This window comes from Pomacea canaliculata, linkage group LG1, assembly GCF_003073045.1.
Source record: "Pomacea canaliculata isolate SZHN2017 linkage group LG1, ASM307304v1, whole genome shotgun sequence".
NCBI lineage: Eukaryota > Metazoa > Mollusca > Gastropoda > Architaenioglossa > Ampullariidae > Pomacea > Pomacea canaliculata.
In genome coordinates, this window is record NC_037590.1 from 17,361,209 (window position 1) to 17,377,883 (window position 16,675).

At 36.1% G+C, this 16,675-nt stretch overlaps 1 protein-coding gene across 1 annotated transcript; it reads right to left on the minus strand.

The window, feature by feature from the left end:
• Positions 1-4,655: 4,655 nt before the first annotated feature.
• LOC112565744 (poly(A)-specific ribonuclease PARN-like) lies at positions 4,656-16,651 on the minus strand. Its single transcript, XM_025241446.1, has 22 exons — positions 16,477-16,651; positions 15,525-15,602; positions 15,117-15,190; positions 14,808-14,875; positions 14,039-14,120; positions 13,273-13,333; positions 12,603-12,783; positions 11,894-12,001; positions 11,462-11,585; positions 10,998-11,054; positions 10,700-10,777; positions 10,517-10,560; positions 9,352-9,394; positions 9,061-9,136; positions 8,714-8,821; positions 8,418-8,487; positions 7,754-7,809; positions 7,197-7,283; positions 6,656-6,730; positions 6,209-6,368; positions 5,527-5,647; positions 4,656-4,939 (listed from the first exon to the last, which is right to left on the minus strand). The coding sequence occupies exons 1-22, from the start codon at positions 16,493-16,495 to the stop codon at positions 4,865-4,867; spliced, it is 1,845 nt and encodes a 614-aa protein (XP_025097231.1). The 5' UTR covers positions 16,496-16,651; the 3' UTR covers positions 4,656-4,864.
• Positions 16,652-16,675: the final 24 nt, after the last annotated feature.

Below are 16,675 nucleotides of genomic sequence, written 5' to 3' on the forward strand. Positions count from 1 at the left end.
GACAAAAATTAATAGAGACAAGGCTGAATGTGTCACCGAAAATATGGTCCTTTTGTGGTACACCACAACACGAATTAGAGTCGATTGCTTTTAGGGGCGATGTACAGAAAAAAGACGCTAACAGACTGCTTCTATGTTACCGGTATTTATAGTCTACCTTAGTCATCCAGACAACACAGAGCATTGTGCACCTGACCCCAGCTGTCCCCCTGACAAGACAAGAGTATTCATGCACTACAATGACTTCAACGTTTGGGCCTTGACTTTTGTGAAAATGTCTTCCTCAAAAATGGCTTTTGTAACCGAATACATGTCGTGGAATGAGGTCGTGTGGGGAGCTTTGTCATCATAGGTACAGCACTCGTCCCACAGACTATCATTTTTCGTTGATGAACATATACCGGGCTCGACGGGCTGCTTTCCTTTACACATCAGGCAACCGCCGTCTGTCTCTGATTTCAACTTATTAGTCAAGACACTTCGTTCGTCCATTGTTTTGTTTTCATTAACTCTCGTCGGTTAGCGATTGATTCTCCCTTTCTGAGCGCTAAAAGATTGACCGATACATATAGTATTTTGAAAGTGAAGGTCAAAGGTTAGGTTAGATCGTGATTAGGCTTGTTGTTATGGTGACTATGGCCGCTGGCACTAGTGCCACGAAGTTGGCGTGTAGCTGTTAGCTCTGTTCGGCACGAGGCAAGGGGCAGTAAGCAGTGCTAGACATTCAAAGGAAGGTAATTGCGACTGGACACATAGGTGCACCAGCAACAGAAGATTTCTTTCTTCTTTCTTCCCTGCCGTAATTTCCTCTAACAGATTAGTGAGTGCACTGTTTTATTTCTCCTGGGTACGTTAGGGATCAAGTCGGTGTACAGAACACACAAAGAAGGGGAGGAGTAGGTAACTCATTCTTACACACAAGAAGTGAGAAGAGCTCTCGAAACAAATCACAATTATTTCGCGAGGTCCGGCGTCATTCTGGTTGTTACTTCAAGGCCTTCAACGATGTCCTTCAGTTCATTTTCTTGCCCATACCTTCCCAACCGTAGAATAACCACTCCTTTGTCATCAGTATCAATAGCAATAAAAACTTTCTAATCAGCCATTTCGCTAAGTTCACGGCTAGAAGTAATTCTGCACCCTTCAAAATGCTTCCCCACCTTTTTCACCGCTTTTCTGAAGGCGGAGAGTCCTACGTCGAAGGTTATCTCGAGAATATTTTTTCTTTTTCTTTGAGATTATTTCCGCCTACCGTTCAACCCCCTTAAGATGTATTTTCTAAAGCAATTTTTTCTTGAAAAAAGTGTTGAAAAAGGACAACTTTGGTGTAACATGTTAGGTGAAGAAGCCGGCGAAGCATTGCTTTTAAGCTTCCTGAGGCGGTTTTGTGTCATTCTCAAAAGGAAATGGGTGGAGAGCATTATGTTTGGAAAATTTATAGAAGAATATCCGTGCCATGCAACTCGAGGGTGGGAGGCAAGTCGGTCTGAATGTCAAAGTCACCGGACGTTATGTTATCTTCAAAAATCACCGAAGAACAAGAACATTTTCAGAGATGGTGATTAGTTACCTCGTGGAAAACGAAGACAGCTTCCATCATGCGTACGCTATGTAAAACCATTTACCGGATGTCATGCGAATGAAAGTGAAAATGAAAATGCGAACGACTTTGCTAGTGAAAAAGCTGGTTTATTTCAGTAGGAAGCCTTGCGGTTGAAAATACTTTTTTTTTTTTTATTACCACATAGACTTGCAAAAATGAGCAACATCCTTTGTCCGTTAGCAATGTCATCAACCTCGACAACGATTTATCTTTTTAAAAAAGCTCCTGTCTTGTGTTGACATTTGTTGAATAAAAAATCCTGCATCATACCTTACGCCAGTCACCATCTAGCTGCTAAAACTTGTCATTTGTGACACCATGACAAAACATTTGTGCTGTTATAATATTCACTTTAATATCTTTAATTAACAACTTTCTTCTGATTAGCTATTAATCCCACTCAAAAAAATGGAAAGCCACAGTCAGCTCACCAGTCTAAAAAACCTGTCACTAAAATGTTGACTTGATTAATTGGCAATCATTGGGCCGTGAAAGCAGAGGAACCAGTTGAAAAAAGTTTCACATATACAGTCGCTACTTCCCCAAAGCCATGAGAAATAACTGGGAAGCAACTAATTGTCATGTGAAATGATCATTTCATGCAAAAGGAAGTGTTATTAGTTACTACTTCCTCACTGCCTTGGTCTAAGCTGCAGAGGAATTGGTACAATATAATACTTTGTTTTCCATCGGGAAGGTCCATTCATACATGCAATACAGAAGGCCGGTGTACGAGTCCTCAAACACGCAGGAAGAATTAGTTTTACTGCCGACATCATCACTGTCGACAAATACATTTGTTTGGAATAATAACACTACTTTGTTGTTCATTGAAACAAAGCTGTTGCGATGGAAATTGCAAACTATGTATGAAAAGATATTTGAACACAAAATAATACATGAGAACGACAACACAATTTAAAAGGATAAGCAATCAACTAGAAATTATTCTTTTTAGCTGTTGCTTGAAAATACTTCTTGTAATAAACAATTATTAGCATTATTAATTATTAAACAAAAATGACAAAACTATGCTTGTTTAAAATATTTTTTGTGAGCGCCAGTTGTTTGGAAGATATTTTTACCCCTGCCAGCTGATAGCTAATCATCCCCTTAGTGTTGTTCAGGAAATATTCATTAGAAATTGTTTGAGAAATACTGTTAGACTAAATCATCGCTCAACGGACATCACGATTATGGGACAGCAGCCACGAGGCCCATGCATTTTTCAAACATGCAGTCCATATACAGACATTCTGGGACTGGAATCACAACCAGGGGCAATCAAGTAGTCTCTCTTGGTCCTGACTGCTTTGCAATGTTGTTTGGGTATGTATGGCACTTGCATTGCTAACGACAGTAGTTTCAAGCAGCCTATTGATTCCGAGCTGCCCTAGTTTCTGTAGTTCACCGCCATGTCGTCCCGCTCCACATGGTTCGTGTCCCTGGTTGCTCTGCCCTGCACTTGTGCATTTACCAACGGACGCTGTAGTTTATCATTGATCGTAGGCTTTTCCTCCTTACGCGTCTCGCTAGGCACAGCAGTACATCATTTCAAAAAATGAACCTAGATGAAAAATGTTATAAAATTAAATAAAAATTCGGGCACACGGTCAACGTTCTTAGACAGAGAAGGGAGTAGTTCATTGTGGCTTGTCAGGTCAATGTAACATGGTTACCTCGGCGGTCTGGGTAATGGAGGTTTCTTTCCTTTATTTTTTCACACACACACATACGGTGCTCATCTCAGAAGCAGCAGGTACTCTGGAGATCCCAGCTTACGACTCACAAGCTAATTCAATTATAAAGGCAGGTGGTGCATAATGCCGGATGCCGTTTCCATGAAAATGCCTCTCGATTACTATTCCTTCACGGTGGCCTTATTTTGTATTTTGCTTCATTTCGTGGCAATAAAATCCACCCAGGTATCGAGAACCCGAAATTACTAGAGATCACGTTAGGCAAGTTGAGTGAAAGCAGCAGCCAAGCTCACAAACATTCCCACTTTCAGTCCATTGTATCAATATTTTATAACAAGCTGTCATGTTATGGTTACTGTTTTTTTTCTTAACTATTACAGGTTTTGTTCTTTTACACTCTGTAAAATGAGCCAACTAAAACTAAGAAGTCTGCATTGACCTCCGGTCCATTCATTATCCACAGCCCTAGCATTCATAGTTGTGGACCTACTTAAGACCGGGGTCTCAAAATTACAGGACACTTCTAGTCCATTGTTAATCCTGGGATGACCTTACCTTTGTTTCGTGACTATGCCCCAAGTAGGTTTTATTAAAAACTATCATGTATGCCTGAGAAAGAATGGCGAAAAAGAAACCTTGCAGATCTTGACCTCTAGAATTATTTCCTTATAATCATGTCGGTAAACTTGAATCTCTCCCCTCCTCCCCCAAGACTTGCCAAGCACAAACCTTTTTGTCACGTATGTGCACGGATGATGCAGTTATCTATTATAGTGATCTTCTCACAGGAAAGACAACTTTTAAGTGGCATTTCCCACACTAACAGCCTGCACACTTGTATAGATGCTTTAAATATGTCCCCATTTCTATTTTTGAAAAATTAGTTCCTCGTTGCAGTGTCAAACAGCTGCATGATAGATGCCGTGACACAATGAAGGCCAGCTTCCTATCTGATATTAAAGCTGCTTCCTCTTTCATAGAGATGACAAGACTAGGACATTGTGAGCTGGGCAGCCACTGGCCTCACCCAGTAAAACCAACCTCTTGTACTAAGTGGTGTTAACATCCACATTAAGTGTTAGTTGTACACAATTTAAATATATCATGCATTCAAAGAATGTTCAACTTCTTGTTCTTGGGTGAAAAAAAATGAATCTTTTTCTTATTCCTTTTCACCCCCAGTGGAGCATAGGGAAAAAAATTAATACGTTTATCTATTCAGCAATATGTAACATTTCAACAAGGAAATAGTCCTATAGTGTACTTTCTGGCGAATTTTTTTTAATGGGGAATGGATCTGTATAAGGCATCAAGGTCTGATAAAACATCCAACAAACTAACAGAAGATGTGCTGATAAAAGCCAGTCTGATGCCTCAGAAATTTTATTTATGAGTAGTCTATAACATCTGGTAAATGAAGATCTCTTTTGCACTATTTTATGAACAGCGTTGGCCAGCTTCTTCATGTATTTCTCAAAAACACATGCATAGTCTTTTCACCAGAGTGATTTCACACAGCAGTTTTTGTATAACGCTGGTTGCACATCCATTTATTTTTGTTTTAGAGGCTGTCTCTTGTACAGAACTGATGGTCACCAGTTGACAGGTTCTGCAAAAAGTTTCTCATCTGATGCCCCTGGATAAAGGACAGCAAAGCATGTTTAAAAAGCTGCTAACGATCACAATAACCACACTCACTCTGTTATTTCATGTTACTTCTTTTTTATTAATGATACCCTTCCCCCACTGCTACAAAAGCCATCAACAAAATTATACAAAGTCTTCCCTTAGCATTCCTCTTCTGCTGATCTCTTTTCCAGAAAGAAATATAAAAACCAATCACTGCACCCACAAAGCCACAAAATTTAACTCAAAGACATCAACTGTGTAAATTACTCAACTCGAAAGACAAAATAAATCTCAACATATAAAGCTTGTAGCAAACTCAAGAAGCTATTATACACAATGGGGAAGCAGAAAGCAAAATAGTTAAAAGCATTGGCATCTGAATCTGGAGACATGCCAGTTTGATAACCGTGTGGTGCTTCAAAACTTCCTCACTCATTGTTGGGAATGGGTACCTGATTCCACTGAGGGTTGGGGAAGGTAAAGCAGCGAGAGGGATAGGAGATGGGCATCGCTATCACATAAAACTGTCCCTTACAAGATGAACAAAAAAGGGGTAAAAAAAATAAAAAGAGTGAGGGAATGTAATTGACTCACCTGGATGTGAGCTAGATGAAACAATAGACTCGGTGTTATTCGCTGACTCCTTTCCTCTAGCGGCATTTCTGCCTCCTCAGGGATGAGAGGCACAGTGACAAGATTGAGTGGCTTGGCTTCTCTGAAATGGCAGGTTCTTAAAGTCAGAAATGCTAGGAAATCTATTCTGACTACAACTTTAGTAATGTAATGTTTTTTTTTTCATTCCTGAGTGCTCAACATAGTCCCTCATACTCTCTGGTGGATTACGTTTTAAGATTAAAAAAGGAAAATGCTACTTGTTTTGAGAGAATGGGACATGCATGAAGTTATACTCTTGTGCTTAGATTACTTATTTTTCATGAAGGACAGATCACTAAAGGTCATGATCACAAGTAAATTTCATACTGCAGAGACCTGCCTTCAAACGAATGTGAGACGATTTATTTTCTAACTTGGGCAAAGCACACGTGTAAGCATATTATCCACTGATACAGTGGATGAACAAACATGGTGTTTAACAACTTACCTTTTTCTTGAAAACATGACAACATCTGATCTAGATTTTTCTCTCTCCTCACTGAAACCCTAACACCTTATCCTTCCTATCGCTTCTTTTCCCATCAAGGTTTAAAAAACAACCAAGCAAAAATATCTTGACCAAGGCAAGTAAAATAATTATGATGCTCCATCTAAGTCTTACTCATTGCTGTTAGACTTCAGTTTCTTGTTGGAAGGAAGCTTGATGTCAGCATCAAGAGAGACCCGCTTTCTACTTGGAATATCTGCTGCTTGTCCTCCTTTAAAAACCTGAATCGGTATCAGCTGGAACATGGTCTTGTCTTGGCAGAGCGTTTTCAAGACTGAGAAAGGTCAAGAGATAACGGATCAAGAAAAGTATGTCAACTAGAATTAATATTTAACTTTCGCTTTTTTACACAACTTACCAATATTTTTTTCTAAAAAATGTAACACTCCCCTACCCCTTAAAAACGTCTCTGTTTAAGACCTCTTTTACCTCAAGATATATAGTTTCCTACAGCACTGTTATTTTAATATCATGTTGTGACAAAATCTCTATAATCTTAATCAATGATAAGATGTGCCACAAAAACACAAAGGTGTTTATAAGGCATAACTGGTAACGCACCAACATTAGCTGAGTCTCTCTTGTGAAGTGATACAAATGCTGAAGTGTCACTCAGCCAGTTTATCTGTATTGTACCTATAAAGAGGCAAATTCTTGTGATAAAACAAACAACCTAAACATTACAAAACAGAAAAATTAGTACAAAAAATATTTTAATAATCAGAAATGAATTAGAACAGCCTGACTCAATCCTGTCGTAAACATTTCTAGTATCCATAAGAACATTAAGAAGACTGCCCAAAAGCCAAAGACAAACTGGTCAATGAAAATTAAAGGACCATCTAAGGACATCCTCATACCATTCCTCTCTTTAATACAGACTGAGATGTATATGCACATGCCTGTATGTTCTCTTGACAAACATTTTTATATAAAACAGGAATGCTCAACCTATGACAAGGGCCACATACAGCCCACAAAGTGCCTCCTTAATATAAATGAAAATTAACTTCAAATTACCTAAATGCATGATAATTTGAATAAGAAAGTATAGCCACACTTATGCACATAAGAGTAGGACAGAATGAGACTAAATACTAACCATAAGGAGAAAAAAGGTGGTTGATATCAGATGCTTTCCATTCTTTAGGAAATGTTAGGTGGAACACATGATCTCTTGCAGGCTGCACTGTAGTGAGGATTAAGTGATTAGCTATGATTTAAATATAGATATAGAGGTTAGCTATACATGCACATCTGATCATCGTCTTCTTACTCTTCCTGTCACCAGAACAACACATGGCCACAGAACTTTTAGTCATTGTGCAGCGAAAAATTGGAACTCTCTCCCTTTCCATATCCCCCACCTACCTACTACTGAAACCTTTAAATGTGCGCTGAGAACGCACCTCTTCCATAAACATTACTCTTTTCCAACACTAGTCCTTTTTCACACCCTTCCTTTTGCAATATCATGTTACTATCAGTTCTTGTTATTTGGTTCCTCTTTGCATTTTGTGTATTTTATTTTACTTTTTTGTTAGGATTCCTGTTTATTCTTTTATAGTTCACAAATTATTTGTTTTTCTGTCCCTTGTAAGTGGACTTGGTTAAAGGAACAACACTGCAGTCAATAATAAAAGAGAATATTTCACTCACAGTCTGGACCACTGAGGTTAAGATATGGAACATCAGCCATTCTCATCAGGTTCAATCTGCAGACAGGCGTGTTTTCAAATGAACATGTATAGTTTTCAAAATATTATTTATTCAAGCGAATTAGTTTTTTTTATTCAAATTCTTTTTATTCTTTCATGATCACATCACTTTCAGTATATAATTCTTTTATGACAATAGAAAAACCTGACTTTCGATTAAAGGATGCAAGGTAAAAGGAAACAAAGCAGTAAAGGTGTAGAGAGGGAAAAGGGATCCACAAATGAAAGGGGTGGAAGGCAGAGGAGAAGAGAGAAGAAAAGAGATTTTGGAGGAATACAAATTAAAATATTGTATTACTATAAGCCTTACATTCCAATTTCAATCATGAATACAGAAAAATCATACAGACGAACAAAATAACATGAGAAGTAGGCAATATGGTTTGGCCAGAATAACACTGCAGATGAAATAAATGTTTTCTTAAAATGTTAATGTCCTGACATGAAATTTCAACAGGTAAGCCCTTATCTATTTCTAGCAGCTCATTCAGCAAAACTTTAAAGCATTTTATAAGCAAGTGATGTACACATAAATAATCACTAAAAACTAATTCTTCAAAACGCATGATACACAAACACAGAAATGCCCTTATCAGAAAACCTACTTGTTTATGAAGGGCTGCGTAGTTGGAGAGGTTGGCAAGGCAAATGGATGTGCAGAATTTTTGATGCCGCCTTTAATAGATAATATTCAGTGTATGACACAAAACCATACCTTATATTCATTTTCATTCTATAAATGAAAAGATGCATGCATAATTTTTACAAACACATGATTAAATTTATGAGCATGTACCTGCATCAATGAATAACCATATAAAAAATGTCATGTGCACATTCATATTTCTTTAAAGTGTATTTTAAGAACTCATACAATAAAAATAGCACATAATTTTCCCACCTAAGTAGTTACACATGGTGGCACACATGATGCCTGTGATGTATGCATCATATCCAGCTTCGTGGTACACCTCTGCATTCTCATAATGCTTAAAGCCATCAGCCAGCACTAGAAAAAATATCCAATGTAGTTATTCTAAAGAAATATATGACAAGGTCTTTAGGGACGCACTATGAGATTTAAAATCTTGCCAATGCACTAGGTACCAAGCACAAATTTCAATACTATGCTTATCTTATCTACACTATTTATAAGATGTATACTATTTAGAAGATTGTAATATAGCACGGTAAGAAGTTCATATAACTATAAAAGAAGAATGCCTCTAGGGACAATAAGATACATACCAACCTTGGCCAGGGTAAAGGGCTCCTTCTCTAGTGTTTTTCTCATTTCTTCCAGGACAGAGCTTGGTATGATTTCCTGCATGAGTGGATCAGCATATTAAAGTGAAATATCTCTTTCTTTTGTGTTGTTCATCAAGACATTAGCATCTGTATGCATGCAGGTGAATAGGTTCATGACATATCGCTCACTTTTTCCTTCGTACCTAGATGAAAAATTCGGTCATAAAAATACTTTAACTACTGCAAAGCAAGCAGAGATAAATTGTGACTAAATTTCCTCTTGATTCTCACCCTGAATGGATGTGTTGAGGCCATCAGCTTGGTGTCCAACAAACTGCAAAATGTCAGATTAAACCCAAGCTGACAGAAATTGAAGGCATCTTTAAGCTTTAAACATCAACTCAAATTTACAGTTAAAAAGATAAAGTTCTTGTGAAGATAATATAGATTTCTAAGACATTACAATCAATCAGTCTATGCCAGAGGGTTCCCCAAGTCTCAAACACATTGGAGGCACACAGTGATAGTGATGGCGACCACGAACAACTTCATATTTACATTTCCAATACTTGCGTCTGTTTTCACTGCACATGATTTTTGTAGTTTAAAACAATGTCGCATTAGACTTCTACAAAGATATGCACATGCACTCAAGATCTGATAAAACTTCACAGGCTCAAACATATAGTTTTATTTGTGCATAGATAAACTGATAAACTGCTACTACAGCACAATAATGCAGACTTTCAGCATCCCAATAATCCAAAATGTCCCTCATTGTCTCTCTGTTTGGTGTTGATTGCTGGCAATGTTGTGATTGGTGTTCTACCATGATGTAGTACACTGTTAGTGGCGCTTGCTGATCACAGGTGCAAATCACCTGCTGTGTTATTGAATAATTAATTAATGGATGGGTTTTGGAGGCTGAAATTTACAGGGTTAGTTTTATATTGCCTATATCTACTGAAATCTGAAAAAAAGAGCAAAGCCATTCAGGTTGGTCTTTAAAACCAATCATTTTCTTATAGTTGCTTTCATTGGTTTAAATTTAATAACAAAATATCCTGTCTCTCCTAATTCTTTTGTGAAGAGAGGAAGAATATGTCCCAGTGGGATGATGCTCTACAGTCTACATGTTTTGACAGTTTGTGCGGAAGTCATGAGAATTGGCATGTGTCTTGTCAGTCTACTTGTTCTGAATAATCTTCATCCATTTTAGCATAATGAGGTTTTTGAATGACTTAAAAACTGGACCTTTTACAAGTTGTTTTTCCATGCGTATACTATAGTAACCTGAAGTAGACATTCTGCTTGAAAGGGAGGTAACTTATGAGTTAATAGACAAAATGAAGATCTTACACAACCGAAGCTCTAGACCTAGGAAAAGTAAACTTTAAAAAAACCAACTATATTTGTGATGAAACTACATAATTTTGAAAGGAAACCAAACTCTTACTTTGGAAAGCAGCACTTGACCATGTCTTTGAACTCCTCCAACTCCTGCAGATGCCAAAACAAGTGGGATAAGCATTACAGTCCATCCACTAGTCATCTCAACCACGCACAGAACACCACCATGCCTCGCATAAAAGTTGAAAATATCAAATAACTGTGGTAACTATTAGAAAAAAATACAAACCTCTGGCAAAGGGCAACCAAACTGATTGAGAGTGAGCATAACATCCAACAACATGTTGTGCCCCACAACAAGCTTGCCCTGTGGAAAGAGTATTTAGAGAAAATAATATTAAACAGAGAAAAACGCTAAATGCTGCCAGAAGTGATCGTTGACTCAACAGAATGTCCTTTTTTATAATCCATGAATGCAGAGAGACACCACCATAACCTTGCCATTGCCCCTACATCGCTATCATTATTTGTGATGAGCTACCAAACAATGCTTGATCTTTATCTTCCAAATATCATACACTACTCACTGACTCCGTTATTAATTTGAAGACTTTGGAAAACCCAATGGCCTCTTCCACCTCCATCTGCAAGCACAGTTATTACCCATAATCATTACCAACACTTTGTTCTCAACTTTCCAAAACAATAATGACAAACGCATGACATCTACAAGTCTAAAGGTGCTCACAATATTAGTAATTGTGTGTACACTCTTTCTTTTTTCAAAAGTTATGCTATCATAGTGGGTCTTAAACAAAATGACCATAATGTAAATGTAATTAATTGGAAACAGGGGTTAACAAGATGAGAAAAACAAGTGCAAATGTCCATGTATTTAAATGATGTCAAGAGATAATTGAGACAATACAGTTTGCAATGGTAGATTTTGCTCACTATGTGAGCAACAAAGAAGTAATGTGTAGTGTGTGACTAAGACAGAAACTAAAAAAGAGAAGGACAACCAGCTTCAGGTGTGTGTGAAACAACTTACAATTTCTGCATTCTGCTTTTCCTTTTCCTTTTTCTTCAACTCTTCATCATTTCCCACTCGAGTGACCACTATAAAGCGTTCCTTCTTGTACCCTGTTTTTGTCTCAAGATGTACTGAAGAGAACCTAAAACCCACATGCACACAAAAAATCAAAAGTCACCAAAATAAAGTTCTGTTTTTATTGTCAGACAAATACACCAGAATTTATAATTATGTAACACTGAATGAAATGCCTAGTTTGTAAAAGAAACTGTACACCTAATTTACAAATGCCAACTTTGAAAAGATGGCCCAAAAAGTTTATATTATCATAACTTCATTCAACTTTCTCTATCTGTGAAACCAAATCTCTCCAGTACTAAATCTTACCAGTTTTTTTTTCCAAATACTTTAATTTACTCTCACACATAGATATAGGAGAAAAGTGCTTACTTGCTGTGAACTGTTTGGTAGATCAATTTTCTCTGAAATCCATTGCAAGGATCCAGTTTCATAGCTTCTTCATCCTGAGCAGTTTCCAAAAAACTTCCAATTTTCTTACTGCAAGCACCAATTCTCATATTGCTTCATTCTCACACAGAAAGTAACAAATATTGTAACTTTAGTACTCTGATTGTACAAGAAGTAATATATTTTAAACGATTGAAAAAAAAAAGTATGTTTTGATGTATTAATTTACAGAAATCATACCCATATGATTTATGTAGATATCTTACTGAAAGTCCACTATATTTTTAAAATGTTATAGTAATTAAGAACCACATAGCTCTACAGAAAGATGCAGTTTGCAATCATGAAAAGAGAATTTAAAAAATTTATTTCTTTCATTTTCATAAATGTTGGCATAGGTCTATGGTTCTAACACCCGCTCCCCACCCTACACAGACACTTTCTTACTTTCTCTTGTTTGTCTACCCAAGACATCACAATGCGCACAGATCCGGATGAAAAAAATATGTACACTTTGGAAAGATATGCTTTAACTTAAGTGTTAGCAAGCTATTTAGATTGATAAAGAACACAATAGCTTCTTCTATAAGAATTAGTTGGAAGATAATGATAATGATATAAAATGATCACAATTATAATTACTACATGGAGAATACTAATAATAAACACGATAATTATTCACATTCATTACCAAACTCCTTCAATGAAGTCTTTCTGCTCATCTGGAATTTGAATAGGACCCTTACTGGGCCCTGCATCTGCTGAATCGGGACTGAAAATTGCTGGTGATGAGAATCGGGTAAACTGTTGGTGCTTTGCATTCAGAGCTTCCCGCATGCTCTGTTCCTGTGCTTGCGTCAGGTAGGATATGCCTAGAAATGAAATATAATATATAAAATGCTTCCATTATTCTTCCCTACTCTTCAAATACATATTAGCCATATACATTAACTTGGGGGTAATAGCATGTCAGCCATGGAAAGGGTCATTTCAATACACTTCTTTCTAAAGTTACAAACAATGCAATAACAGACTATGTCTTAGTTCTTCTATGAAAACATCCCTCAGTTACATACAGAAAGGATTCATGTGATGTTGACTTATACTTTTGAAGACAAGGACACGTCAAACATTTTTCTAAAGAATGAAAAGGAAGAATCAGGCAAAATGTGCTAAACAACTTTGTGAGAATGTGACCTGTCTAGCTGCAGAGAAATTGCAATAGAGTTCTATGCAGGTGCCAACAATGTCAGCAGTCTGTCATTATGTGCCATGCCATCTCTATCTGCACATCAGATATGGACACCCACACACGTTCCTGTGAGTATACACACTTCTATACAACCACAGAAGATGCCTACCCTCACGAAAAAGCTTATTGAAGTCAAACCCTTGATGTGCCAAGAAGTCAATGCTTGAACTCTGAAATAAAGTATATAAAATCAGATGAATGAGGCGATTAATTCTTCTGGTACAAGCCATAACAAAGAGGGCTCACTGGAGTTCTTGAATCCAAGAGTACACACCATGACAGACTACAGTCGATGCTTTATTTTTGTTCAGGTGTGAAGAACTGTGTCAAACTTATTTGTAAAGTTGTATTAGTGTATTTATCATGCATGCATTTGCCCTGATGCCTTGTTGGCATTAATCTTTAACAGGAAAAGTGAGTTCCTTTCTATCCAATAAAAAAAAATAAATATGGTGAGATTGTGTCTTCTTCAAGTCAAACTGACCACCTTCAATAATCAAGATGACTAGATTAGAATCAGGACCAAGCATGCTCCAGGGTATGAGATGCATATAACAGATACATAAAAGGTAGCACAATATGAAACTTTGCCTTTGAAAACTGCAGTTGGAACTAAAGCATTTTGCTGCGGGTTGTAATACTTTAACGTAGAAATTACTCTCTTTTGTACATCACAGAGCATCATGCAACTTATCAGCACATTACTATTCACTCTTCTTCTTGTTCCTAACTGCCCTCAGTGGAGCATAGGGCTGCAACCAGTATTCAGTCTACTTAATGTGAATTTTCTCAAAGTCAGAATAGTACAGATTAAGGTGACAGTATCATGTACACTCTTTTCCTGTTAATGATTGACACTGACAGGAATTACCCACCTGACAAAGAAACCGCCTGTCTGGTGCTTGCCGTGAGTAAGGACGTGGAAAGATGTAGAATGTGAAGGGACGGGCCTCATAGCTAAGATCAAGAAGCCAATAAATAATTACCATTAAAATCCTTAAAACTTTAGAACTTTAGAAACGCACATCTTACTGTAAAATCTAAATACTACGAGCAGCATTACATAGACATGGTCTACTTTATTTCATCTTTTTATGTCCAATGTTCATAAAGGGAACCAGAAAAAAACAAAGAAAGAGAGTTAAATAAAAGTGTGCAAAAAGATATGTTACTGGTTTTTATGCATGTAATGATTTTCACAAGTAATTTAAGGCACCCTCTCTGTTGACTAGCAACAGAAAGAAAATTTGATCAGGTCAGTAGCAATATCACAATTTTCAATTCTTTCCAGGATCATACTACTTGCACAGAACCAATATCTTTAACTTTTCTCTGACATTTCAAAGTACCAATTTCCAGCCAACACCAACAGAAAAAGACATTTCTCAGCTTTCAACCTACTTAAAAAAAAAAAAATCCCATGTAAAAATTTTTTTTTTGCAAAATGTTTAATAAATTTAAGTTGTTTAAAAAAGAGCCACCATGATATCCTTTCTATAGCTTATTAGTGTACTGTGTGCAAGCATAAAAAAAAAAATGCATACTTCATACCTTTTTCTACCCCACAGAAACTAATATTCTCATTTTAATGTCTTTTATGCAAATCTTTCTTCATGGTAACCAATTGAAAAAATAAAAGCAAACCTTTGATTTTCAGTGTCAGCTTTAAAAGCACATAGGCCAAACTGAATGACGAGGAAGTCTAGTGAATCCTAAAATTAAAAAAAATGTATATAAAGCAAATTAAAAAAACCTCACAAAATCACAAAAATCCAATAAATTCTTATCCTTTGCTTTCTGTAACTTATTTTGAATTTTTTCAGAACCGCTTTCTGTTTAACTTTATAAAGATTTAATCTCTTTGAAGTACAAACAAGTTTACAATATATAATGCTAAGTATAAGTAAATCCAAAATATTATCAAGTTTTAGATTCCAGTCTATGCTTTAATACCTTTCGAAGCTTTGTGTATCGTTCACTCGTTGAGTCAAAAGGAGAAATGTGGCCATGCTGAAGGTTGTCTAGTCCTGAATTATAAATAAGTATTTCTAGATATCAATTGAATTTATCATGGATTTAAATAAATATGAATTCACTTCTATCTCAAAGTCAACCACTTGCTCTGAAACTTACATAAATATTAAAACATAAAAATCTTTTTATTTTGATGGTTATTTTATGTTAGTGATTTATCTTAGGTACCTGGGGGAAAGAAGAATTTGATTATAATGCATGTCCTTAATTTTGGTTTGTATTGCTAACAATTTTTACTGAAGAAATTGTATCTGGGTATATTGACTAATGAAAGGATTTAAGATTTAACATAAGATTTAAGATTTAACAGCTAATAAAAAACCATACCTGTAAATTCTGTATCAAATGCCAAGAATGTAGCCTCATCAATTGCCTTTGCTATTTCCTCAAACTTCTCTTTGAAATCTGTTAAGAGTTTTTTCTTTCATAGATTATCATGCAAAATAATATAAATAAATAAATGTGAACAAAACATATGGTTTACTGTCTGTTCATTACTAAAACCAGGAAAACTATCACTAAAAAGAATGAAAGTAAAAGAGGGTGAAATGGTTGACTATAAACCTATAAGATGATAGCATACGACATTATAATATTGCATGCCAGAGTCACAATTTGCAGTCATTACAATCATATGTCAAACTTAACAAATTGCAGTACACTATATACAATCATTATAAATCAGCATAACAAATTGGTTTTACAAAAGAAGCAATATGATGATGTAAAAAAAAAAGTACATAAATGGTACTGAACCTGACATATTAGACTGCACATGTTTACATAGTAAAGAAAAATATAAGGAGATAATGCACATCAACTGTAGATCAACGCATTCATCATATTACCATTAAAAAATGAGAAGGAGGAAAATGGTGGAAGAGGAAGGTAGAAGGGACAAGATTATGAAACGTCTTATTTAATCCTCAATATGAATGTAGGTTTGTTAGGATCCTATGCTCATCAAGGAGTAGCAAGGACTTAAACTAAACTATGAGTGCATGGAACGCAAAAATCTTTGCCTCAAATATAAACACAAAACATAAACGCTGATAATGTCATAATAAAATACACGATAAGTTGAGAACCGAAAGTTTAACTTGCCGAACTACTCCCAGAAAATATCACGAATGCCTCCAATTCTGCGAAACGATGTAACCCAGAATGCAAGAATTTCTTCTAAACTACATTAACTAAGGCGATCACTGCCAATCAGTAATTTTTTTTAAAACCCATATACAAAGCTTATTACAATTACAATGACTAAATTTTTACTCACTGGTCTTTGTTATCTCCATATTTGCCGCCTATGGCTCCTTCCAATTGAAAAAAATCACGTTTATTATGTAAGAAGCACAAATATACAGAGACGTCCAACCAAAATATTGTCTAATTAACTAAAATTTTATTTTCTAAATGATAAAAGTGGTAATGTTCCTAATCTTGTCTCTTTTATAATGCTATAAGGAATCGCCATT

Coding starts and splice junctions, on each gene's coding strand:
- LOC112565744 (XM_025241446.1), bottom strand. Junction 12,002..12,602: donor GACTTCATTGAAGGAGTTTG/GTAATGAATGTG, acceptor TGGTGCTTGCAG/TAAGAAAATTGGAAGTTTTT. Junction 11,586..11,893: donor TACCAAACAGTTCACAGCAA/GTAAGCACTTTT, acceptor TGTGGGTTTTAG/GTTCTCTTCAGTACATCTTG.